Source organism: Mus musculus, chromosome 14 (genome assembly GCF_000001635.26).
Source record: "Mus musculus strain C57BL/6J chromosome 14, GRCm38.p6 C57BL/6J".
In the NCBI taxonomy this organism is placed as follows: Eukaryota; Metazoa; Chordata; class Mammalia; order Rodentia; family Muridae; genus Mus; species Mus musculus.
This window is the reverse complement of record NC_000080.6, coordinates 56,471,842-56,498,473: the sequence shown is the minus strand read 5'-3', so window position 1 is coordinate 56,498,473 and position 26,632 is coordinate 56,471,842. Positions and strand designations below refer to the sequence as shown.

The following is a 26,632-nucleotide window of genomic DNA, read 5'->3' as shown; positions in this document are numbered from 1 at the left end:
CAACTTTCAGGTGTTTGCTGTGACTTATTTTAATAAATTCAAACTTTCATTTTTGTTTTTCACAGAGAGCATCCAAATGCACTAGTTTATGACTTTTTTTTTTTCCGTGATTGTTAAAAAATGCAACCACTTCCACACTGGAACATACAACTTGAATCCATGTTTCTGAGCCACAGTCATTCATAGACTGCTCAGAATAACTGATTTTTTTCATATACATTGGAGCAAGAGCTGTGTTTTGCACTGACAGATGGGACATAGAACAAGTAACTTATGTGCATGCTACACAATACATATTAAAGAGGGAAAAGGCTATATTAAGATTAAGGGGAATATATATAGAGAATAAAGTTTAGAAAAATCCATCCATCTATGGAATACTTTTTAAAATTTGAGGGTTTTATGCTTTTATTCTTTCCACTTCCCTCTCAGATCCAACTCTTCCTGTGCCCCTAACTCATGACCTCAGTTATACGGTTATGTGTATGTACATGGCTATCCATCTTGGGGTGGGGTCGTGTGAGCATTTCCTCCATCCATGTCTGTGTTCCTGCCGGTGTGGGCTCTGCACATCCTGTGCAGGCAACCATACTGTTGAGAGTGGAGCTAAGGTTTCTGGTCAAGGCAGCCTTACCTAACAGTGGGGCAGGTGAAGCACACTAGGCAAATGGCCTAAGCCTTTACAAAAGTGAAGGCAAATGTCTTCTTTACAGCTTTCTAAAACTCAGTTATGGGGTTCTTTAGGACTTATGTGACATATAAAACTATAAGGCCAGGTTGGGTAGTACATTCCTATAATCCTACACGTGAGAAGCAGCCCCAGGAGACTCAAAAAGAAAAAAAAAGAAAAAGGGTTAGCCAGCCTGGACCACATAGTGCAAAGCTGTCTCAAAACATTGAAAAGAAAAAAGAAAAAGAAAGAGGCCCATGCTTGGCCTAATGACATTTAACAACAGGCAAAAATAAATAAAACAACAACAAAAAGAACTGTACATGTCTTCTATAAAATCATACAGTACAACATGTTTTTGTTCTCAGAGTAGAAAGGATTTTCAGGGTACTAGGGATCCAAACTCAGGGCTTTTTCAACTTAAGTAAACACTCTTTAACAGCAAGCTCAATCTCTAGTCCAACCTTGACTCTTTAGAACTGGTACTATAGCTGAAATATGCACCCATGTTTTTATGGGTGAGAATTTATTTCACACTCACAAATGAGACACTATACCATCTGGCTCTGGCAAATGCCCAAAGGGGAGCTGGCCATGAATAAAAAATTTTATTAACTTATGTACACCTTAGACTTACCATTCCACATATGGTATTATCCTTAAATCTCTTTCAGGTTTAGGTCCTAGGTTATTACTTTGAACAATTTAAACAGAAACAGGAAGCTGCAAATCTTGCCATTTAGGCACGTTGGAGGATTTACCTTGCGAAAATATATTGCAAAATTATTTTTAAACACACCAGTGCCATCCCCTTTCAAATAGCTGTTATCTTGCCCACCTGGGAAATTATGCTTTTCTTAAGAAGGGAGCCAGGGACTTTATGGTCAAGACTTAAAGATGGTTGTCACCCTGTGCTACTCCTTTGCCTATTTAGAGACATGTTCTCTGATAGAGAAACGGGTCTAATAGATGGTTGTGTAAGTCAGGGCTGTTGCCTTTGATATGAGAATCAAGATTAATTGGTAGTCAGCCCTGGTGAATAAACATTTACATCCTGCCATCCTAAATTCTGCCTGTCTCTAACAGGCCTGGTTAGTATACTACTTAACTTTGGCATATTTTGGAGGCAGTATTCCCTTAGCTAATTTCTACATTGTGTGACTTAACGTCTTCTATGCAAGTTTATTAGTAAATCCTTTATAATATTAATTCTATTATTCAAGTTTCTTCTGCAACAGTATCTGAGCTTGGCCTAAAGCTCCAGTTACAGTGACAGTGCTCTTTGCAATCCCAAGGGCTCTAAGCTGCTGAACACCCTTCCATGCCTTGAGCTGTGTGCTGAATGGCTGGTTACCTAACAGCAGAAGTCAGATTTTGTTTGGCAGAGTACTCACGCTGCTTTCAGTGCTGCCTAATCTGGCACCTTTGGTACCTTTAGACTTTGCCTTAATCTTTATCTCCATGTCTGAATCAATTGGCTTTTTCTTGTCAGTTTGCAGTCCAAGCTTCACTGTCAGAGGCTTGAATGGTCATTGGTGTGGCCTTTGCTGTGCAGTGGAATCAAGATGAAGATTCTTGGGATACCTGTCTTGCTTATATCGGAATTTGATCAAAAATTTGAGAGCTCTAGCTGGGTATAGTGGTGTATGCCTTTAATCCCAGTACTCAGGAGACAGAGAAAGGTGGACTTCTGTGAGTCTGAGGCCAGCCTGGTCTACAGAGTGAGTTTCAGGACAGCCAGGGCTACACAGAGAAATCCTGTCTTGAAAAACAAAACAAACATATTTGTAATTTATGTTAATATGGGGAATACTAAGTCTATGGTATTTTGTTGGCTCTAAGAGAGTTTAACTGACTACTTCCTTTAAAGATTTTAAGTGACACATGCCTTTAATTTCAGTACTTAGAAGAAAAAATTGTTGTATCTCTATGAATTTGGGGCTACCCTTAGCTACAAAACAAGTTCCAGGCCAGCCAAGGCTACATAGTGAAATCCTGTATTGAACAAAACAAAACCAACACACCAACACACCAACACACCCACACACACACACACACACACACACACACACACACACTCTTTAAGAATGCTTCTGAATTAATGTAAAGTGTTTGTGTCATTTGTATTTTAATGTGGGTCTCTGATAACTGACCTAATGAAGGCTGAAAATTTAATGACTGTAGCAATTAGATTTACCTACATTGGGGGGGTCCCTTAGACTCTATAAAGAAAAATGCTCCCTTTGGCTCTCTAGGTAACTTGGGTCTTAACTGGAGTCTTGAGGTGTCTGGCCACATGAGATGAAGCAATCTCACAGGAATTACATGTCAAAAGAGAATGAGATTAAAAACTTAGTCTCCTTCTAAGATTCCGAAACATAATTACTAAATGTATGTTCAACTTTTTTTTTTATTTAAAAGAATCACTGGACACTAAAATTATTCTTGGTATGCCTAATTTAAAATGTGTGAACATTTTAAGGATGGCTTTTGGACTTCTTGGAATAGTTGCCTGTTTTGTTTTTTTTTTCTTCCTTTTAAAATAAACTTAGTGATTCAAGATTTTTATCTCAACCAGTTTTAACTGAAATGTAGATATTCAAGTGTTAATTCTCGGATCCAATTCTTTGAAACGTTAATTTTGGAATTCAAGACTGAGGGGAAGACCAAACCAAACCAAATTGATTTACAGAAAACGTTTTGAAAAGTTGGCTTAGTGTTGTTTAAAGTGCTCACTGCCCTTCCGGAGGTCTAGAGCCCTGGTTTCAACTACCTATGTCAACACCCAACCCCTCTGGCTTTCACAGTCAACCCACCCAGTTAACATAAAATGAATGAATGAATGAATGAATGAATGAATGAAACAAATAGGTTCGTGGTTCTGGGGAAATGATTTTAAGTGGTAGTATCATGTAGTATTCTTGTACAGGACCCGACTTTGTTTGGGGTGGCTGGCAAATACCTGTAACTCCAAAGATCTAATGCCCTATGTTTCCATGGGCATCCAAACTCACATGTATATATCCCCCCAATACATACATATAATTAAAAATAAATAAGAGGTTTAGAATAAAAGCAGGTGATCTAATTTCTTTTATTCTGATATAAATATATTTTGCATTTAATTATCTTTTCAAAGGCCTGACCAATCTTTATTGCCTTATGTAAAAATGTAGGTATTCTTAATTTCTTAAAAATCTATTAAAATGGGGGCTTGAAGTTTGTACATTCACGCATAAACGCACACATACTCTCCCCTCGTCTCCCCTACCCCTGCCCTCATTCCTGTGTCCACAGTGACAGGCTGTAGAAACTTTCCCTTAACATGCTCTTTGAAGTTCATCTTTAAGTTCAGCCTCTTGTGGTTGGTTACAAAGCAGGCCTCAAAATGGCAGTATCCAATGTCCTAACATGAGGGCCCTGGTCCAATCTAGGCAGATTCTTACTGGGTAAACGAGATTCTTTTTTTGTTTTGTTTGGCTTTTTTTTGTTTTTGTTTTGTTTTTTTTTTGTTTGTTTTTGTTTTTTCGAGACAGGGTTTCTCTGTGTAGCCCTGGCTGTCCTGGAACTCACTCAGGCTGGCCTCGAACTCAGAAATCCGCTTGCCTCTGCCTCCCCTGTGCTGGGATTAAAGGCGTGCGCCACCACGCCCTGGCGCTCAGGATTCTTATCAAGTAAACAGAAATCTAATTTTAGCATTACAGAAGCCTTGTAATTCCAGGTTCCGACTGTCAGGAAAGCTGCCACTTCCCTTCTCTGCACCCAACAGTCAACTGATGGGGGCAAAGTGCATCTAGTCCTCAGTCTGCCTCAGCACCAAGATCCCCACCCTGCTGACTATCATATAAAATTGATTGTCTTTAACTATACAGCCATCTTTCTACCTTATTCCCTTGTTCCTTTCTTAATTTTTATTTTTAATTATATGTATGCAAGCATATCTATGTAGGTCTATGTGCACTGACTGCAGATACCCAAGAAAGTCAGAAAACAATGTTGAATATTCTGTAGTTACAGGTTTTGAGCCACCCACGTTGGGCATTGGGGTCTGAACTTGGGGCTTCTTTAACCACTTAGCCATATCTTCAGGCCCTGATTTCTCCATAATGGCACTGGACCCACAGACAGGCCTCTGGCTGAGGAGCTCTGGTAACAGTATGTTGAAATAATTTATCATTTAAAATAATTAAAAAAAAAACCCTCTCAAATAGCTTATCTAGAATTATTAAAAACATTCTGCATGTTCTGGGTGAAATCATCTAGTCTCTCTAATGAGTCCCTGAAAATGAGGTTCAGAGAGGTTAAATCCTGCCAAGATTTCCTGGTGTGTTTATCACAGAAAACTTGAGCTGCTAAGCCCAGGTCACCAAAGGAAGCTTTATGACAGCATAGACCTTACCTGATAATTTAGGCACTACAAATATAGTTCCATCGTCACCAATGCAGGTCACTATTGCCTCAAATGAACTCGTGTTAGGAACAGCTGGTGGTCTATAGCATCCGGTGCTTCTGCTTTCTGATTTCTTTCCCTTAGAATCAGGTACTTTGTGTTCATTGACTTTATCAGCAATTTTCTTGTTAGTATCAAAGTTAATTTTAAAGCACTTAGTAACTACTGAATCTCCTTGCTCCAGGGGTATTTCCAGAGACTTCTCAGGTGAATGGCTGTTACTTGATTTACTAACTCTGTAACACCCAAAAAAGAACATTATCTAAATGGGAGCAAAGATAAAATTGTGTAGATAACAATATGAAAAAAAATCATTCAAATGTGTTAACATTTCACTAAAACATTTGCTCTAGTGCAGGATGTACTTGAGTCTGCCATGCTAGACAGTTGCAAGAGGAAAGGAAAAGAGGAAAATGGCTTAGTGGATCAAGATGGCAGGCAGCACACAACTTTTAGATCATTCTCTGGAGTGCAGACCATGCCTCCCTTGCCAGCTCTGGTATCTACCTCTAAGAAGAAATCTGAAATTATAAACAACCTGCTTAAATATCTCTGACGATGTGCTGGATAGTTTTATATTACCTTGACACAAGCTAGAGTCATCTGAGAGGATGGAACCTCAACTAAGAAAATGCCTCCATAATACTCAGCTGTAGGGTATCTTCTTAATTATTTATTGATGTGGGAGAGTCCAGACCATTGTGGTGGTGCTCTCTCTGGGAAGGAGGTCCTGGGTTCTACAAGAAAGCAGGCTGAGCAAGCCATGGGAAGCAAGTCATAAGCAGCACCCTCATGGCCTCTGCTTCAGCTCCTGCCCACAAGTCCCTATGTGCTGGAGTTCCTGTCCTGACTTCCATCATGATGGACTATGATGTAAAACAAGGAGAATAAATCCTTTTCTCCCCTACTTGTTTGGAAACAGTGTTTCATCACAGCAATAGAAACCCTAACTAAGACAAGGTGGTACCAGGACTGTGGGATATTGCTGTGACACACCTGATCATGTTGTTTTGGGAAGGAATGTGAAAGGACTTTGTAACTGTATTTGTAACTTTTTGCAAGAAAAGTCATTGAGTATTCAATACTCGGTGAGCCTTTCTATAGGAGCTTGGAAGATAAGAATATTGAGGGCGAGGCAGAAGACTGAGTGAGGCCTGGCTTGTGAAATTTCAAAGGGAAGTTTAATGGCTCTTTTGGGGCCACTTGTTAGTTTGAATTAAGATTCTGTGGTTATGATTAACAGAATACCAGAACTACTAGTGAAACCTTTGCTTTGCTGGGATACTTGATACTGGTCTGCTGATGCTTAGGAATTATCCGTGATTAAAAGGAGTCCAGCAACCTTGAGGTAAAATCTTCTGGGAAGTTTTTCCTGAGAGCACAACGAAGCTGTGTTCCAGAGGTGGTCAAGGTTATATCATATACTGGCCGCTGAACTTGGTAGTGTAAGAGTCATCCAGGTGGTACTGGTTTTGAAGGCATGAAGGGGTCATGGAGAGCAGCTGAGGCTTGAGACTAAGAGAGGCCATAGAGGTCACTGGTGAAGGTGCAGCCTCAGGAGCAGCTGAAGGCTCAGGATCAGAAGGGTTATAAAGAGAAGTTGAGGCTAGACACCAAGAAGGAGGCTCAGGAGAGGCTACTGGTGAAAGTGTAACCCTACCGCAGCAGAAGACCCCAGAAGTTTTGGAGATACCAGCACCATGGGATGACCACCATGAAAAATGCAGTGATGTAATGGAGCCAGTTGGATCCTAGAAGATAAGCTGTGTGTGCTGCAGAGGGAGGAGCCAGAGAAGTGACCCAAGCCCTTTGAAGGAGTCAGAAGACTGTGAATGAATCCCTGACATTGAATGGTTTGAGTTTAGCTTTGCTTTGATATGGTTGTGACTATACCCTGGTTCTTCCCTCTTGGAGTAAGAACATATTTAATTTTGAATTTTACTGGAGCCTACAGTTGAGAGACTAACTTTCAAGAGAGATTTTGGATTTTTAAAGAGGCTGAATATTTTAAAGGAACTGAGCTTTCAATGTGTTTGAATTTGTTAAGATTTTTACAGTTATTTATGTTTTTAATGTGAGATCGTGGGGATGAATAAGAAAGGAAAGGTTGTGTGTCAAGCTGATGAGAGGTCAGTTGTGCTAGATAGTTTTATCTTGACATAAGCTAAAGCCATTTGAGAGAAAGGAACCTTAACTAGGAAAATGCCTTTATAATACCCAGTTATAGGGCATTTTCTTAATTAGCTAGTTGATATGAGCATGCCCTTTGTGGGTGGTGCTACCCCCAGAAGGGTGGTCCTGGGTTCTATAAGAAAGCATGCTGAGCAAGCCAGGAAGAGCAAGCCAGTAAGCAGCATCCTTCATGGCTTCTTCATCAGCTCTGTCTCCAGGTTCCTGTCCTGTTTGAATTGTTTTCTTGACTTCCTTTGATGATGAACTGTGATGTGGAAGCATAAGCTGAATAAACCCTTTCCTCCCCAACTTGCTTTTGTCATGTGTTTCATTGAAGCAATAGAAATCCTAATTAAGACAAGCACACTCCAGGCTTCTTCCTGGAGGAAAGTTTTAAAAGACATGTTCTCCTTGAATGCTGTGTGGATGCTAGTGTTTGTGTTCTTTCTCCCCTCCTCCATGTCATCCAGGGATGCTATTTCTTCTTTTATCACAAGCTAACTTTAAGGTACAGCTTTTAGGCAATCTGCACCTACAACACCCACTTTATTTGTATCTATATATGTATCCATTCATATCTATATCTACTTGTATCTATACTGAGTTGTTCTTGAATCTATTTTTTCTGTATCTATGTATCTGTTGGTATCTCCTCTGCAGGTAAAATCCAAGATGCAAACTGAATATTCAGGGCCCAGATAGCTTCTTCAAAACCCACTGCTGCTGCTCAGGAGGAAGTGATTAACTTTGTCTTCAGCAGACCTGGCCCAAGAGCTGCAGTCACTGCTTCTCCAGGGTAAAGTCCATCAGCCTTTACCTAAAACATGTGTAGCCTTTCCAAAATAAACAACTCCAGGATTAACATATAAAATGTTTCTGCTTTTCTTGGGAGCTAGAAAATTTATGCCCCAAATTTGTTTAACAACTTCCATCCAGCTTTTGCTACAAATGATACTTGGAAATAACTCTTTTTAATCTGTTGGTAAATTAATTTGTTAATGTTATTATGATTATGACATTAAGATTGTTTTGTAAATATTTTTATTTTATGTGTATGGATGTTTTGCCTACATGTATATCTTATGCTTTTAGAGGCCAAAAGAGGGCATCTGATCTACTGCAATTGGAGTTGGAGATGACTGTTGAGATACCATGTGGGTTCTGGGAACTGAGCCCAGGTTCTCCTCAAGAGCAGCCTGTACTCTTAACTACTGAGCCATTTCTCCAGCCTAAGATTCAAAGTCCTTTTTTTTTGTTTTTTTTTTTTTTTTATTTTGTTTTTAAATCAATCTTGGGATGAAGAGATAGCTCAGCAGTTAAGAGCACTGGCTGCTTTTGAAGAGGACCTAGGTTCAATTCTCAGATCCCCATGGTGGTTCACAACCATCTGTACTCCAGTTCCAGAAGGTTGGATACCCTCTTCTGGCCTCTGTGGGTGCCAGGCAAAACACTCATACACATAAAATGATAAAATAAAATGTAAAAACACCTCTAAAATTTTGCTAAAAGCATAAAGGAGTTAAAAATCATTAGCTTTCCTGACTTACACAAGAAACCAATAGAAAGCAGGGCGTGGTGGCATACGCCTTTAATCCCAGCACTTGGGAGGCAGAGGCAGGCAGATTTCTGAGTTCGAGGCCAGCCTGGTCTACAAAGTGAGTTCCAGGACAGCCAGGGCTACACAGAGACACCCTGTCCCGAAAAACCAAAAAAAAAAAAAAAAAAAAAAAAAGGAAACCAATAGAAAAAATTTAATATATATTTAATTATTAATTGCTTTTTGTTTTTTCCATGGTAACATTGACAAGCTCTGGCTTAAATGACTGTTGAATGAAGATGACTACTTGGGAATGTCTTAGGAGGAGGAGGCCCTAAGAGAAAGAAAAACAGGAAATGGTCACATGAGTTGGCCAGTATCCCCGTGAACGTGCAGACTGAACTATCCTGTTGCCCCTTCCTCCCTCTCCCTTCTCCATCAAGCCATCACTACCTAACAGTTTAAAACACCCAGTCAGAATGTATGGAGCCACACACAGAAGGCAAAGGAGCCAGAAGTATATAAAAAGTCTCTCTCTCTCATGGTATTCAGGGTTTTATAATAAGCTTTTGGATATTAATCTGCTAGAACTTTTGTAAAAGTAGCCTTAGCATCCTGTTTCTTAGACTTGGAATCCTGTACAAGGACTCCTTTTGTGCAGGGGTTTTGTGTCTGAGCATCATACAAAAGATTCTTTCTATAAATATTGACTTGATCTTTTCTGTTTTTTTTTTTCTTTTTTTATTAGATATTTTCTTCATTTACATTTCAAATGCTATCCTGAAAGTCCCCTATACCCTCCCCTCTGCCCTGACTTGCTCTTTTCTTAGAGGCTTTGATAATCATTTTTTCCCCTAAAGATCTATCTTCCTGACACCTCAGCCTCCTCTTCATCAGACCTAGGAATAAGCTCCTAGGTACTTGGGACAGGAAACATGCCAACACACACAAAGGCAGGTCACATGGCTAACAAAAACCTTACAAGCTGAGGCGCCAAAAGGAAGCTCTGTCTCTGTTCAAAGTCAACCAGCTGCACATGGCATCAAAACTTCAACCATGGGTTTGGAGAGCTAGACTATGGTATAAATTCAAGACAAAATTATCTTTGGGCTATTTTTAGCCTTTTTAGTAGTCAGGCTATTACTTTTCTCTATTTGTGGCTCAATATTCTTGTAACAGAAACCCCAAAATTAAATTAATGAAAAATTAACTTTGGTGGAGCAAGCTTTTAATCTTAGCACTCAGGAGGCAGAGGCAGGTTGATGTTTGAGACTTCAAGGCTAACCTGGCCTATATAGTGAGTTTCAGGCCAGCTAGGGCTACACAGCAAGACGCTGTCTCACAACAAATCCCACCACCACCACCAAAAAAAGAAATTAATTTGAGGTCATCTATAATAAGTTCATTACCCACTAATGCCTTTCCATATAACCTTATCTCAAATATCATAAAACAAGCCTTTCAGAGTTCTATCATTAATTTTTTCATTTATCTCATTCCTTCTTATTAACAAATTCTATTTTAAATTAGTTTTAAAACCTTTCATAGTCCTCTGGACCTATACTTGTGGTTATTCCTTAAGTAGCCGTTTTGTGTTCTATTTGTAGGCTACTCTCTAGTTATCAGCTGACTCATTCACTCAGATGGTTCTTCAACACAGCCTTACACAGATGCCCTCCTGATGTATGAACCCAGACCCTAGCCTCTGATCCTGAGACTAGCACTTGAGTCTCCTCCCCTACTGTTTTTCCTTATAAAATCATTCCTGTTTCTTTTTTCATATTAACAAAAGGCTGAAAATGTTTGTTCACAAAACAAATGTGCTTTTTCTTTTCTTTTTTTTTTTTTTTTTTTTTTTATCTCTGTCATGTCAGACAAACAACTGATGCTCACCTCTGAAGCTGGCTTTGAGCTATGTCCAAGGCTCCCATTCCATGGGGAAAGTTGTTAAAAGCAAGGGCTCTCAGGGATCTCTCCCCCATCCTTTTTTCTATTTCTTCCCTTCTTTAACTTTTCCTGCTATGATGTCCACAAAAGCTCCTTAACAACAACTACTCAAACAGCAAAGGAAAATCTACCCAGATCATCTGGAACCAGAGACAACTGATAACTGCTCTTTTCTTGGCTCCATAACAAAATTGTGGGTCTCCACCATCATAAATCTGATGCCATGTTACATGTGGAGAACTCTATATAAGGACAAGGGGAATATACCCTCTTTTAGAAACTCCTCCCATCTCTGCCTTTCTTCCATCTTATAAGTCATCCTCACTGGGTTAATAATTCATAAATCTAGCTATCCAAGATCCCAATTAACATAGTTCTCTCTTAAGAAATGCACACACATTCTTGAAAACCAGTATGTGCTAAGCCAGTTTTCAGTATGTAAGAGCTGACTGACAGGAATAAAAAACAAGCACTCTATTTCTGAGGTGGCTCTTTAGGAGTTAAAATATAAATCATCTTTAAGAGCAAATAAAATGCAGCTCAGGTTTGAAAACACCCACAAAAGCAATTATGAAACATCATCAGAAATTAATGTCAGTAAGTTATCTCAAAGTCTGTACCTTCTCTCTCTCAATGCCAAACCTTTTTTAATCAAATATTTAGAAACATCAACACGTTCTCCTTTTTCATCTCGGCAGAAAATTTTCACAGGTAATGGCCACGTTGTGTTGCTTTCCTGAAGAGATTTATGAGAGAAAAGTGAAATCTTTTAAGTAATATTTTTCAAAATAATCTCTTCTAGATTTTCTATGCAAGAAACAATCCCAGATAACATTATTTTGATATCTAAATATAGAAGGTAAACATCATGGAAGAGAGTCTGTACTGACGGACATGGTAATCTTTTTAAATCAGTTCACTTGTCAGGTTTGAGCTTTGGGAATGAATTAGGAAGATCTTGCTACGATGGTGAAATAGACCAAGAACAAGACAAATGATAAAACTCTCACATGACATCCAAAAGCACTACCAAGGAAACAGGAAACAAACAAGGTTCCCCTTCCTGACCGAGGTAGGGGGAAGCATCAGCAGCTAGCTGCCTTCTGTTCCCTTCAACTGTAAAGTTCCCAGCGTATGCACACAAAAGAAGCTACCAAACACACTCTACTTCATGTGAAACGTTATGAAAGTGAAGAAAGTATATGTTACAAGGGTAACATGAAAGTGAGTTACATAAGAAATTCAATGAGTAAAACCAATAGGGACGCAGAACACTTTCTCATGAAGACAAGCTTCCCAAAGCCACAGCCACAAATGTGCGTATTTTATCACTGCCTTTCACTTTATGAGAAGCTTAGTTTTCTAAAGACTAGTAAGACAGTTCACTTTATGTTATTTTTTAACATAAAAATTTCAACTCAAGCATGCGATTTTAGAACTACTTTGCTTTAGCCACATGAATACTGTGGAACATCTGTTTACTCATTTACTCATTTTAGCTTTTCTGGAGGGCAAGCTGGCTGAACAGGTAAGGCCGTTTGCTGACAAACCTGATGACCTGAGTTCAATACCCAGAACCCACAAAGGTAAAAGGAGAACCAACTACTCTAAGTTGTACTTTGACCTTTACACATGAGCCTTCTCATATTTGTTTATGTCTCTTAATATACACACATACACACACACACTCACACACACATTCACACACACATATATCATTTACTTATTTATTTATATCTCTGTTTATTTTTAACTAAGACAGAGTCTTACTATGTAGCCCTGGCTGCTCTGCAACTTGCTGTGCAGGCCAGGCTGTCCTCCAGCTCAGAGAGATTTCTCTGCCTTCCAACTGCCTTGCTAAGCCTTTAACCTTTGATAATCCTCCTATCTCATAGTTCTGGGATTATTACTATATGCTACCATGCCACAAAGTATCATATACAAGAATAATACCTTGATATAAGACCAACATAGTTTTGGAAATAGATTCCAAATATTTTGCTGTTATTTTCTTAACAAGAAAATAAACTTAGGATAGATGAAAACTTCAATAAAATAATAAATATGAATTTGTTGTAACTGTTTTACCCTGTATTTTAGTTAGGGTTACTGCTGTGATAAAATGCCACAACCAATGCAACTTGGGGAGGAAAGGGCTCTTTTCATATCACTGTTCATTATCAAAGGAATTCAGGACAGGAACTCAAGCAGGGCAGGAACATGGAGGGTACTGCTTACTGCCTTACTCAAAATGGCTTGCTCAGCCTGTTTTCTTATTTAGAACTCAGGACCACCAGCCCAGGGATGGCTCCACCCACAATGGGCTGGCCCCTCCCCCATCAATCCCTAATTAAAACGATGTCCTTTTCTCAATCGAGGTTCCCACCACCTTTCAGATGACTCTAGCTTGTGTCAAGGGGACATAAAGAATAGACAGCACACCTGCTACCCACCTGTAAGATTATGGTTGCTATGGCTCCAGTGAGGTGCAGTGACAGACAGTCACAAGCTGTTGCTGTCCACTTGTCACTTCCGCCAGTTGGCCTGAAGCAAAAGTAATAACTCTTATTACAGCGAGTACCACAGAAAATCGAACTTTTGAGAAACAATGTAATCGCATGCACAGCTTGGACCTTCTATAGTGGAAAGCAAATGTGAACACGGACTTAGGCTATTCTTATCATTGTCTTTCCTATTCTAATAGCCTTGACCCCCTTTCTCCTTGCTCCTCCAAGACAGACACATACACATAATATATATGATATATATTATGCATAAATATATAATATGTTATCTTTTATCTCTGTATCATCTGTTCTATAGCTACACTGAAGTTTGGCTGGATATAAAATCCATAGCTTCCATCTCCTTTACATATTTATATAGGTCACTTAATTATTTTTTGTTATAACACACTAGTGATGACTTAAGAGTTATCTCTGGGAGTTCAGTATTCGGATAAGTCATGTACTCTCAGTACACAGTGCTGACATCTCCCATGTACGTCTATGGGTTGCAGTTTTAGCATCTGCTTTGCTGTCCTGCTATTGGCTTTTTCTTAGGGTGTCTGCTAAACGCACTGATTCTTCTTGGGTGTCAGACACCTTTCTTTTTTTTTTTTTTGGAATCCTTTGGATTTTTCTTTTCAAAATTAAAATGATCTTAGCTCTCTATAAAAATTATACTGTGTACATGTGTGTGTATACACACACAAATAAATAATACAAATGTGGAGGTCAAAGGACAACTTGGGGAATTGGTTCTATTCCCAGCATGTGGGTCCAGGAGACTAAACTCACTATGCACAGTGGCCAAGTGCCTCTTCCCCCTGAGCCATCTCAACAGACAATGTGCTTTTGTGCTTTCCAGGTTTAGCCCACATTTCTCATCTCTTCTCATTTTTTTGGGGGGGGGGGGAGGGCGGGGGCGGGGTTTTGAACTGCCATCTTTTCAATCTCTTCTTTTTTTTCTTCTAATAATCTTACTCTGAATGAACTCCAACCCTCCCTCCTCTTCTTCCTCCTGGCTGTTTTTCTTCCCCTCTTCCTTCTTCCTTTTCTTTCCCCTCCTTCTCTTCCTCCTCCTCCTCCTTGGTTTCCCTCCTCCTCCTCTTTTTGGACCCATCTCACTATCTAGCTTAGGCTGATTTTTAAGCTTATGATCTCTTGTTTCAGCCTCCTGAGTGCTAGAATTATAGGTAAGGCCCTCATACCCAGTTGACTTTTCAGTTTTCAGATTCTATTTTCTTTCAGTCTTTTATACCATGTGGTATTACTATTATTAATTTACATTTCTAGCTTTCTATATAATTGGAAACCTATGAAACATATTTCTATCTGCCTTTAGTTTTCCTCAAAGCTCTTTATTCTCAACAGTCTGAAATCTATTTAACTTCCCTCTATTTCTTTAATGCTATTAAATTTATAGGATCAAACATTTATTTCCTCTTCTTAAAATCCTTAATGAATTCAGGCATGATGGAATACAACAAGTGGATCTCTGTGAGCCTAAGGCCAGCCTGGTCTACATAGCAAGTTCCAGGACTACATGGATGGACCTTGTCTCAACGACGCATAACCCCCGCCCCCAAAAAACCCTTAATAAGATTTTATGAAAGTTTTAGACTTTATTAATTAAAACTGACAAGACACCATGCTAAAATATTTAAAATAATAATATACAATGAGAAAATTAATTTACTTAGCTAAAAACTACCTTATATCAACAAGTGAACATTCCAAAGATAATCTTCCCATTGTCTTTAGATTTTCTTGAAGTTCTCTTAAGCAGTGAATATTCACTACTAGTTCAACACCAACATCATAAAGCAAGACCTATGAGAGCAGTAATTTAAGGTTAGAGAAAATTTCAACATTTTTTTTTCAAATTGAAAAGAATAGTAAGAATTGAACTAAGTAATCATGGGGCAAATGAAAAATGTACGTTCACAATTGCATTTAACTCTGCATTTACCTCTACCAGTTTGTCTGTAACCATTCTGAGAATCTGGCCTCTTCGCCACTGATTTTTAGCTGGGACCTTAACAGCGCAGTGCATATCACACTCCCACTTAACAGGCTTCCATTCTGAGTGCTCATACGCTGCTACCATCTTCTCTTCTAAACTATAGAGACACAAACGTGTTTTAATTTAAAATAACTTCTTAAATAATTCTCTAAACAGATATTTTCTACCAAAACCCTTTGGTCATTTCACTCTGGTGAATCTTAATGCACTATTCTTTGAATTTTGTATAAAGCACTTCCAAACCTTTGAACTAGTTCTTCCTTTTGCTTGTGATAAAGGTTCCTTAGGTACAACACTGATGCTTTCTTGCCTTTCAGGACACATTTGACAGCAGTTTAGGATTTTCACAGGTATATACCATTTTGTACAGCTCAAAGTTTATCTATCTATCTATCTATCTATCTATCTATCTATCTATCTATCTATCTATCTATCTATCTATCTATCCATCCATCCACTGAGACAGTGTCTCACTATGTAGCTATGATTACCCTGGAACTCACTATGCAGAACATGCTGCCTCTGAAGTCACAGACTTCTGCCTGTCTCTGACTTCTGAGTGCCCAGCTTAGGACACATCTGAAAAGCCTTCATCTCTGTAAGGTCTTCTTTGATCATCTTAAAACCATTCTCCTCAAATGCTTTACTTTTATTTATTAAGTTTTATTTTTCATCATCTCTCTTTACTATAATTTAAATCCTATGCCAGCAAAGAATTACCCATGTGTTACTGCAATCCTCAACACTAAATCCAGGCTGACAGGAGTAAGGTGCTTAGTAAGTACTTGTGGCATAAATTCTAGTACTGTGAAAATAGCTAAAAAAGAAATGTTATGCTTTTAAAAAAGAGTTTATAGACTAATTAGTTGAAATTTTCTCATGGCTTTCAAAATTAAACACTACGGAATCTAGCTATTTGAAGCAAAGAATACAAAGAACAAAACCACAAGGCAATTGCTTTTACTAGATAGTATACCTATTAAGTAAGTTTTCTGTTAATAACCACTGAACATAAATCTTCTCAGGAGATATTACATTACATATGTTCACAGGCAGCTCCTTGTTATACAATGACTGGAAATTCTCATTAGGTAGAGATTTTACAGATAAAGGACTTAAGTTGTTTATTTCACTTGTAATAATTTCTTCAGGAGAAGGATCCCATACTTCAAGATGCTTTTTAGAGTTATCTTTGAGGGTATATCTGAAAAATAACAGAAATTGGCAAAAAGAATAGTCAGTAAAATATTAATACTTGCTTATTTTTAGAGACGAATACATTTCACCTATGATTTTCTGATCCCTAACTTTGATATCAATAGCAATTACTAAAGTTGATTTTTTTCCTTTTAAAAGGCTACTTAGCCAGCACCAAAGCAAGCACACGAAAAAAAAAAGCTAAACCCAAACTTTCTACTTTAAATTGGATAAGCTTACCAGCCTTATTCATAACTTCAATTCTTCCTATTGATACTCTGTACTCACAAAGACAATTCAGACTTTACCAACCTTTGGCTGGAGAGTATCAATTAGTAAAAAGTTACCAGTTTGTCAACAGGAATGCAATTCCCATTAGAAGGCATTAAGCAAAACAACTTAAGTATTTTATGCTTAACCTCAGACAACTAGAAATCAGTGCAGGCCTCTGCTGGAGGTTATTATCTCTTTGGCTTATGCTAATAGATGCTCAAAGGTCGCTTCTTTTGACGGCTACATACAGGTGTTCTGTAAGAGACCCTGTAAGAACTACCCTCTTTGCACAAGTCTCCATTGCTTCTGAGATCACCTTGGTCACTGGCTGTGCCTTGCTAGGAACAATAATGCTTCAGCCTGGCTAAAGTAAACCTTCAGATTTAGGAAAATAAAAACTTCTTAAGTTGGGAGTGCAGACTCTACCACTATCCTTCGTGCTGTTCTAGTCCTGATTTCTTAAGTAGGCCCAAGAAGCGTAAGCAGATTCCGCATGGAGTAGGATGTTAACCTTCTTTTTCTCAGAAGTAATCTTGAGCTCAAGAACTAACTCTGTCTGCCGGTCTGTCTGTGGTTTGTTTTGAGACAGGGTTTCTCTGTGTAGCCCTGGCTGTCCTAGAACTCACTCTGTAGACCAGGCTGGCCTCAAACTCAGAAATCCGCCCGCCTCTTTCACACCCTACCCCCCACCCCCAGTGCTGGGATTAAAGGCTTGGGACACTACCTCTAGGCAAGAAACCCTTCTTTCTCTTGATTTTCAGGGTCCTAACTAGGAATGCAAAGAAGGATGCTTTACTCCTCATTAAACTAACGACTCCTACTATCCCCCTGACCATCTTTGCTTTGATAACGTTACCCATGAACTAAAGTGATGCTCTACCAACTACTTACCCTGCTTCATAAGATGCTAGGCCCTCTTTCACGAGCTGGTCATTAATACTAACAGCACTTTTTCCAGGAGCTCGAGAATCAAAAAGCTCAACCAAGAGCACATTATTTTCCAGAATCTCTGTAAAACCATTAAGACTAGTTTGGGAAACTAGTATATATTATATTGTACATATCAGCAAATTTGCTTTTTAAAAATTGGAAGCAACTTATAACTTTTCCATATGTGAAATTTCTGGCTGAATAATGTTACAGTTTCCCTAGGAGTTAGAGCAGAATTCTGAAGCCACAGTGAATGCTAATAATTACCCAAATGGATAGCATATAGAATGCTATACATTTTATTTTAGGTTATCATGTGCTTTTTTTTTAATAATGAGCCAAAAGCAGTTTAAAGTTTTGGATTCATAAAATATAAATTAATATATTTTCAAAGGAAGAAATACTGTTTTATTTTAATATATCATTTTATGGAAAATAAAAGAACAAAAGTGAATGAAAATTAACTTAGGCCAGTGATTATTTTGGATGATTTATAGCTTTTTTAAGGCTAAAAAGAGTTAAAAACAAACAAAAATTCAGAACTCTCAAATAATTAGTATTTTCTTCTGTAACTTTTGTTTATTTAGGACAAACTAAGTTTTCTTTGAGAAAACTGCTTTTTTATATCTACTTCTTATAGCAAACCAGGAGTTAAGGGTAAAATTATTTAATAGTAGTAGTATATAGCAAGGAACTTGCTTAGTAAGTATCTTGACAAATAAAAACATTTCTTTAGGAAAAGCCATCTCTTAACTGCTGAGCCATCTCTCCAGCCTATAAGAAACACCACCTCAAATATATACTGAATCTGTATGACTATCCCTTTTGCAAAATTGAGAGCAGTTGGTAGCTGCAAATCGGAATGATAATTCTAAATAAAAAGATAACTAGTTGCCAGCAGTAACATATTATATAGTTTAAGAATACATATTAGAAAACGTTTTTCAACAAAGTATTTCTGATTACTACTCAAATCTCATGGAAATTATCTAAGAACAGGCGGCTAACAGTGCTGAGCCTTGATACTCTGATCCTCCTCCTTCTTACAAAGTCCTTTCAATGCCGCAGGGCGAACGGTCCATAGTTACTCTTTATTGCCATCCTGGATTTCTTCCATGTTTCCTGCTTTATGAGCCAGGAATCTACACTAATGGAAAGCTACCCTTCCCAGCAGTGGCTGTTCTACAGTCCCAATATTATCAGTTCACGAGTAATTGGGAGCGGAGTGGGTTGTGGTAGTGGTGGGTAGTGGCTAGGGTAGTGCAGGACCCTTTGGCACTCCTTAAATCCAATTATCCTAGTTAACAATTATGGTATAATTAGTGGTGGCTATCCCTGGTATTAACAAATGATTAAATGAGAAAGGAAGAGTAATCAAAAAAGAGATCCAAGGGCCAGCAAGATGGCAGGGTGGGGTGCGGGGTACGGGGTGTAGGGGAGGGGGTGCGGGGGAGGGGGGTAGGGGAGACAAGTTGCTTACTGCCTAGCCTAATGACCTGAGTTGGATTCTTGGGTCTCACATGGTAGAAGGAAAAATCTGACTCTTTTAAGTTTTCCTCTGATCTCCATGCATACGCCTTACTTCCCTGCTAATAAACGCATGTAATAACGATACACAATGCCTTGTACTTTCCATGGAGTAGTACTGAAGAAAGCTGCTAACATCAACGGTTTTATAGACAAAGGTTGAGCAGCTGCTTCCAAACTAAAGTTGTTTCAAATTTAGAGGAATTTGCTCAAGGACTAGGAGAACTTTGTTGTTCATCCCAGAGAAGCCAGATTAAAAAAATCTACAGACCAAGGATGCAATTTCTGTAATTATATTACTCTTCAACTGAATTAATATTTTGAACAATTTTTGTATTAAAAAGTTATCATAGAAACTGCATCATTTTTAAGCTAGTCAACCTTCAGTAGTTAATCTCTGCTCTCTTCCTTCACTATAAACAGGAGAATTCTCTTATGCTAGGTGGGTTCATCTAATGATAATGTGACAGAATTGAAAAGCAGCTATAAATCTTCTCTAAATAAACATGGCCCATGTATCTTGTATACTAGGACTCACTGAACCCAACTCTGGCAGGTGTTATTTGGAAAAGATAAAATTTGTACACAAATATACATATGTATGTTGTATTTGTGTGTGTGTGTTTCTATCCAAGATCCCCATCTTCTTATTGGCAACCTTTAGGGCCAGATGTGTTTGGAGATTCAGAATTCTTCAAGTTGAGAAATGCACATACAATGTATATAGTAAGTACCTATAATGGAGTGTGGGCAAGCAGTTTATACACATTATTATCTTGAAGTAGAATGTGTGCTTACTGTAAAAGGAGATAAAGGCTTTCCAAAAAGGCTTCCAGCAAAAAGACTACTGTCATAACAATTTAAATCAGACTCAGGCAATCAAACTTCGATTTTCAGAACATGTGTTAGAAAACTATGGGTTAGTGGCCAACCAGGGTTGTAGACCCGAGCACTTCCAAAACTGCTTACAACTTTTCTCAAAATATGGAGAGAATCTACAACTGAATTTACTTGGGACAAATGAAGGAAAGAAAAACAAATAAGCAAGCAAGCAAACAAAAGCTATTTACCAACCATGTTCTGTCTCCCTTCACTTGCCTAAGACTTAACCTTAGACTAGGCAAATGCAGACAAGCTAATTTTGGCTTTAGGTTTGCAAGGGACCACAGTGAAGGTGACTTGATGGTTTTATTGTTTTAAGTGGGGTCTGGCCACGTCATTGAGACTGGCCTCAAGTTCCTGGGCCCCAGTGATTCTCAGCCTCCCAAGTAGCAGAGACTAAAGGTGCAAACCAATTTTATCTGTTGTAAGGATGACTTTAGTCTTTAATGGTATGTTTATTGTCTGGTGTGCTTTGTCTGTAAGGCTTACAGGAGATAACGTCCCTAAGTCTAATTCTCAATGAATGTTATTTCTCACTGTTACTACTCAAGGTGCATTGAATTTGCTCTAAGATATGATGACTGTTATATAATGTTAATCTTATTGAGATAACAACAACAACAACAACAATAATAGAAAAATAGAAATATCTTACTAATAACAGAACATGTCACAAATTTATCTTGAGTCTTTTCTTCAAATTTCTCTTTAGCCTTTTTGGACCACTGTGATTTTTTACTTGGTTCAACATATGCCAGCTTACATTTAATTGCCTGTATCAAACAAAATTCCATCATTAAGAATATAAACATAATTTCTAGTTCTGTTAAAGTTTTCTGTAAGTGAAGAAAGCTAATGTTTACATAGCTTGGTTAGTACTGCACTGGAAAAGCAAGCTTGAGGTCCTAGGTTCTAACTCCAGAGCTTCAAAGAAAGAAAGCCCTCAAACAAATCAAGTAAACCCTCAAAATCAATGAGCTAATTCAAACTAGTTAGGAATCATCAAATGCATGGATCATCCATAAAATAACTTCATAAGCAAAAGTAATTGGAATTAGCAATTTGGTTGAAATTGTTGAAACTCATATACAAGAGTAATAAACATTTATTTAAAAGTCATTTATGGTTGAATGAAATTGTTGCAATTCATATAGAAGAACAATAAGTATTCATTTAAAAGTCATTTATGATATACTGTAAAGGCAGACACACAGACATTCAGGTCAATTTATATTCATTCTAGACTGCTAAGAATGTGAAAGATGGTCAAACCTTGTAGCTCACAGCTTTAATCACAGAGCCTGGGAAACAGAGGCAGGCGAATCTCTTGTGAGTTTGAGGCCATCTTGGTCCACATGGCCAAGTTCCAGGACAGCCAGAGCTACAGAGTATGTCTCAAAACAAAACATTGTGAATGATATATTCTACAAGAATATAAATTTTAAAACACTCAATATTCTTGTTTTTGTTTTTCAGACAGGGTCCTCCATGTAACTCGCTAAGTTATACAAAACTTGGTATATAGACCACACCGGTCTTGAACTCACAGAGATCTATCTGCTTTTGCCTCCTGGAATCTGAAATTAAAGGTATGTGTTACTATGCCTGGATAAAATATTAAATATACTGTAAAATATTTATTTATTTATTTATTTGTGTAATGCATATGAGTATTTTTCTGCATGTTGTGCATCACATGCGTTCCTGAACTGGTGCCCACAGAGACCATACAGGGCATCAGATGCTCTGCAACTGGAGATACAAATGGCAGTGAGCTACCACGTGGGTGCTGGCAATCAAATCTGGGTCCTCGGTAGAGCAGCCAGTGCTCTTAACAATGGAGTTATCTCTCCAGCCCCACTGAATATTTTTGCTCATCTGCATTTTCTAGTTTCTTTTTATGATTGGCAAGATGGCTACACAGGTAAAGGTAAATGCTTCCAAGTCAGAAAACCCCAGTCCCATGCCTGGGACCCAAATGATGGAAGGAGAAAACCAATTTCCACAAGTTGTTTCTTTGACTACATGAGTACTGTGATGTATGTACACAGACATACAAAATAAAGTAAGACATAATGGATTTTAAAAAAAGACTAAAGTGACAATTTTTTTTTTCCGAGACAGGGTTTCTCTGTGTAGCCCTGGCTGTCCTAGAACTCAATCTGTAGACCAGGCTGGCCTTGAACTCAGAAATCTGCCTGCTTCTGCCTCCAAGTGCTGGGATTAAAGGCGTGCACACTGCCGGCAACAAAAATCTTTTAAAAAGACATCTTAGTAAAAATGTAAGTAACAAGAGAAGATAAGTTACAAATAAGCCCCCTTCTTATCCTACTCCATTGAGATCATTATGGTTAAGTATTTTACATATTCTTCCACATTTCTCTTTCTATTGTAGACCTTTGGTTATTTACACAGAAATTAAACAATAGTAGAAGTACTTCTGAGATGAGCTTTATAACTCAATATGTCAAAAAATTGAAACTCTTAACACATGACATGAGCTCATGATAATGAATGAAAAGCTCCAAACTAATAAGTACTTATGACCAAAATGTACTTTTATTAAAGGTTTATATTTATTCGGCAACATATGCCTTTTAGTATTACTACAGACCTTGGGACTGAACCCAGGGCCTTGACATACTAGGCAAGTGCTCTACCTTCTAGGCCCATACAGTGTTTTTAAATCTTAAAGAGTACTTTAGGTAAAAAGTAGCACTTTGTCTATAGTCCTTGTATCAGGCACTGCTTACAGACAGCAATAATCATTAACATGACATTTCTATGTAGAAAACTATTTCATTTTGGGCTAATAGCCTAGTTGTAGTGTTTGTAACAGGTAAATTACCTTCTCTGGGGGTTCCAAAAACTCATCCTTTATTTTCCGCATATCTTTAAGTGTTATTTTTGCAGTATTACCAAAGTCCACATATTTAACTTCTACTTCCCGATGTCCAGGCAATCCTTAAAAATTATGAAATGAAGAATCACAAACTTAACAGGTCTCTCTGTTAGTTTTGTCTTCCTTTGGGAAGTTCAATTATGTAGAAACTTGAATAAGAAAAACTGACTTTTATGAAATCACCCCCAATGGATGGTAGAGACTTTATACTTCTTAACCATACATACAGGGCTATGACATTTGCTCTATCATTTCAAAACTGAAAGACTGATGCAGCAACACAGCATTACCACAGGAAGCAACCCAGAATTACCGACTTTTGGAAAAGTAGAAGCAGGTGGCAGAGCACTGGTTAGTCCCATGGTAGTAAACATCCACTAGAGCTGAGATGGTGCCTGTTGTCATAGGTGTAAGTCAAGAATGTGGGGAATCTCCCAGTTTCCTATGTGCGTCCCTAGGCTAGAATTCCCAATTGTTCCAGCACTATTATTTTTATTCTTCTTTAAGACTGTGATGGAGATGTAGTTTTAAACTATAGAAAGCCTGAGTATGAAACTTTACCAACAGCCTTGTTTCTTTACCCAAATATCAAGCACACATGAGAACAGAGCCAGTAGGCAGGCCATCTCATATTTACCTCTCATTTATTCTTTCCTTTTTCTGAGCAAAACAATGTAGGATGGTAGCACCAAAACAGAGAAGGAAACTCAAGTGATGAACACAGGATCCAGAAATCAGGAGAAGAATGAAGTGTATTGCCAGGTGAAATGTGTTCCAGAACAACAAATGTGTAGCACTCCTACAGATTAAGCACTACTAGTTGGAAAAAAAAAATGGGAGGAGGACTCCATGGTTTAAAAGTACATCAAAACTAAGAACATCCTAAAAGCCTAATCATATGGAAATTTTGAGGTCTTAGGAAAATATGTAAATTAAAAGAAAATAATGTAGATTAAAAATTGTCATAAGATCAACCTAGAATTAGAGTCTACTTTACAGCTTAGCAAGGAAAGTATCTATAGACATGAACTTTAAAACAACGATACGAGCATTGGGATAAGACAAAAGAGCTATAAGTGATCTCAAAGATCTCTCAGAGTACAAACAAATGTAAAACACCTGGAACTGGGGCCTTGAGAGAAGGATTAAAGATTATAAGAAATGTCAAATAAAAGAAAAACAAACCCCTCCAGTTTCAAGAATTAAAAAGTAACTGTATTTGAGAAGGAGATGAAACTATAGATGTAACAGATGCTAAAAGATCGAACTGAACCAAACACATCAGTTACCTAGTACAGTCTTCAGTGTGATACATTCAGTGTGATACATTCAGTGTGATACATTTAGTGGCGCTATGGAGGATGCAGTGGCGCTATGGAGGATGCAGTGGCGCTATGGAGGATGCAGTGGCGCTATGGAGGATGCAGTGGCGCTATGGAGGATGCAGTGGCGCTATGGAGGATGCAGTGGCGCTATGGAGGATGCAGTGGCGCTATGGAGGACGCAGGAAGACAGAACCACTGAGTCATACGTAGATTTTCATTTTAACCCTCAAAGTCATCATGAAGACTGACCCAACTTTTCTCCAATGTTAGTCCTTAAAGAGCCCCACAGTTCAATAAAGGAATGATTTGAAGCCAATAATCTTAATTTAAAAGTAGTTGCCAATACTTTAAAGATATAAAAGGTTTCATTTATTCCACATGTATTTGTTAAGATAATTGCATTAGTATTTTTCTTCTAGTGTTTAAATAATTTTGTTCCCTCCCAAATTCACATTGAAGCTTAGTCCCAATGGAACTAGAGAGGTGGCTGAGCCGTAAGTCTCTGCTCTAGTGAATGGACCTAGGTGCCTGTGTCAAATGGCTGAATTGAGGAACACTGACTCGTTCTTATCCTCCTGCCAGTTAAGGAAAAGGCATCTGAGCTGTCTGAATGAACAGCGAAACAAAGAGCAGGGAGCCCAGACCTCAGACTTCTGAGACTCCAGAAGTGTGAACAGTATTTCTACTGCTTATAAGCAGCACAGTCTGTGATGCTTAGTTATAGCAACACAAAGACATTCAAAAGAATTATATCTGAAAAAAGGTTAGCTAGTTTAAGGCACTAACTACTAACTGAATTAAAACCATTGATGACTGAGGATAGAAAATTTAATTTGGAAGATTAAATAATTTTCATATAGGATTTGAAATTTTCTGTTTTGGTAGTAGCTAGTTAGGTTCTTAGGTTAATGGAAAAACATTTTAAACAGTGCCAAACTAAACTTAATCCTTTTAATAAAAAGGTACATACCTACAGACACTGAAATCCAACTGGACCTAGCCCATTTTTCTCTTGCTATAACAGCGTAACTGACAGTGTACCCTATAAAAACAGTGGTATGTGTAGCTCACTGTTCTAGAGGCTCCAAATCCCAAGTACTGGGATAATAGGCTATGTAGTACCATGCACAGTTCTAATTTTATTATTTTGTGAATTCAATTTATTTTTTTGACTTAAGGAAAATGTAGAAAATACATATACAGACAGTGAAAAAGTTCAATACCATGGCACGTGGCTACATGTCTACTTGGTTTCTGGTAAGGACTTTCAACTCATGATGAAGTGGAAGGGCAAGTGAGTGCATGCTAAAGAGGCAGTGAGAGGCAGCCTTGCTCTGAAATCACCCACTCCCTTGGTAATTAATCCAGAGCAAGAATCCACTCTTCCAAGAAAAGCTCTGCTCTCATGACTCCCCAAATCTCCCACTAGGCTCTACCTTCCAATACTGCTGCACTGAGAACCAAGTCCTGATTTGAGTTTTCTGAGGTCAAACCAAACCCCAGAACATAATATACCAGGCTAAACTGCCTATGGTATGCTAACTTCCAAAACCCAAAGGCTTCATATATAATTGTTCTTTCATAGCCATAGGCTGGGAGCAACCACACAGGGTTTGTTGCCAATACCTCCCTTTTCAGAAATCTCTAATCTCCAACCCCTACTTGTTTATATGTATTATTTTTGTGGTTTTGGAAATTGAAGCAAAAGTCTGGCACATGTCTGGCTAATGCTCTGCATTTTTAGACAAGGTTTTTATAAGCCACTCAGTCCCTGAACCCCTCTGCCTCAGCTTCCCTAGCAGCTGGAACTACAGGCAGGGCCACACACCTGGTTTTACTTTCAATTTTTAGATCAGTTCATTTTGTAGTATTTTGTTGTTTCTGAGACGTATATACACTCAAACAGCTCAGAGTAGCCTTGATTTTGTGATGTAGCTGAGGATGACTTTGAAATGGCTCTCCTGCTTCTGCTTCCTCAGTGCTGGGATTACAGGTGTAACGTTGTAATCCTATCATGCTTAGCTCTAATTCTATTATTGTTGAACTGAATTCAATTACTTAAGGAGAGTGTAAAAAATGTTCAGTGGCGGGTGTGGTGGTGCACGCCTTTCATCTCAGCACTTGGGAGGCAGAGGTAGGCGGATTTCTGAGTTCGAGGCCAGCCTGGTCTACACAGTGAGTTCCAGGACAGCCAGGGCTATACAGAGAAACTCTGTCTCGAAAAACGAAAGGAAGAAAGAGAGAGAGAGAGAGAGAGAGAGAGAGAGAGAGAGAGAGAGAGAGAGAGAGAAAG

General features: G+C 38.3%; 1 protein-coding gene across 8 annotated transcripts in view; it reads right to left on the bottom strand.

Moving 5' to 3' along the window:
* The window catches only part of Rnf17 (ring finger protein 17), a 122,383-nt gene that overhangs the window by 26,559 nt on the left and 69,192 nt on the right, over nt 1–26,632 (bottom strand). For 7 of the 8 annotated variants that reach the window (XM_006519108.3, XM_006519109.3, NM_001033043.1 and 4 more), the window contains 9 exons: nt 22,961–23,076; nt 20,768–20,885; nt 17,665–17,782; nt 16,280–16,507; nt 15,250–15,400; nt 14,992–15,110; nt 13,230–13,320; nt 11,397–11,512; nt 5,070–5,356 (listed from right to left, as the gene is read on the bottom strand). In XM_006519108.3, the coding sequence (XP_006519171.1) occupies nt 5,070–5,356; nt 11,397–11,512; nt 13,230–13,320; nt 14,992–15,110; nt 15,250–15,400; nt 16,280–16,507; nt 17,665–17,782; nt 20,768–20,885; nt 22,961–23,076 (1,344 nt within the window). Of the gene's footprint in view, nt 1–5,069; nt 5,357–9,037; nt 9,164–11,396; nt 11,513–13,229; nt 13,321–14,991; nt 15,111–15,249; nt 15,401–16,279; nt 16,508–17,664; nt 17,783–20,767; nt 20,886–22,960; nt 23,077–26,632 lie in introns of those variants that run through there. The other variant, XM_006519110.4, reaches the window with a different exon arrangement.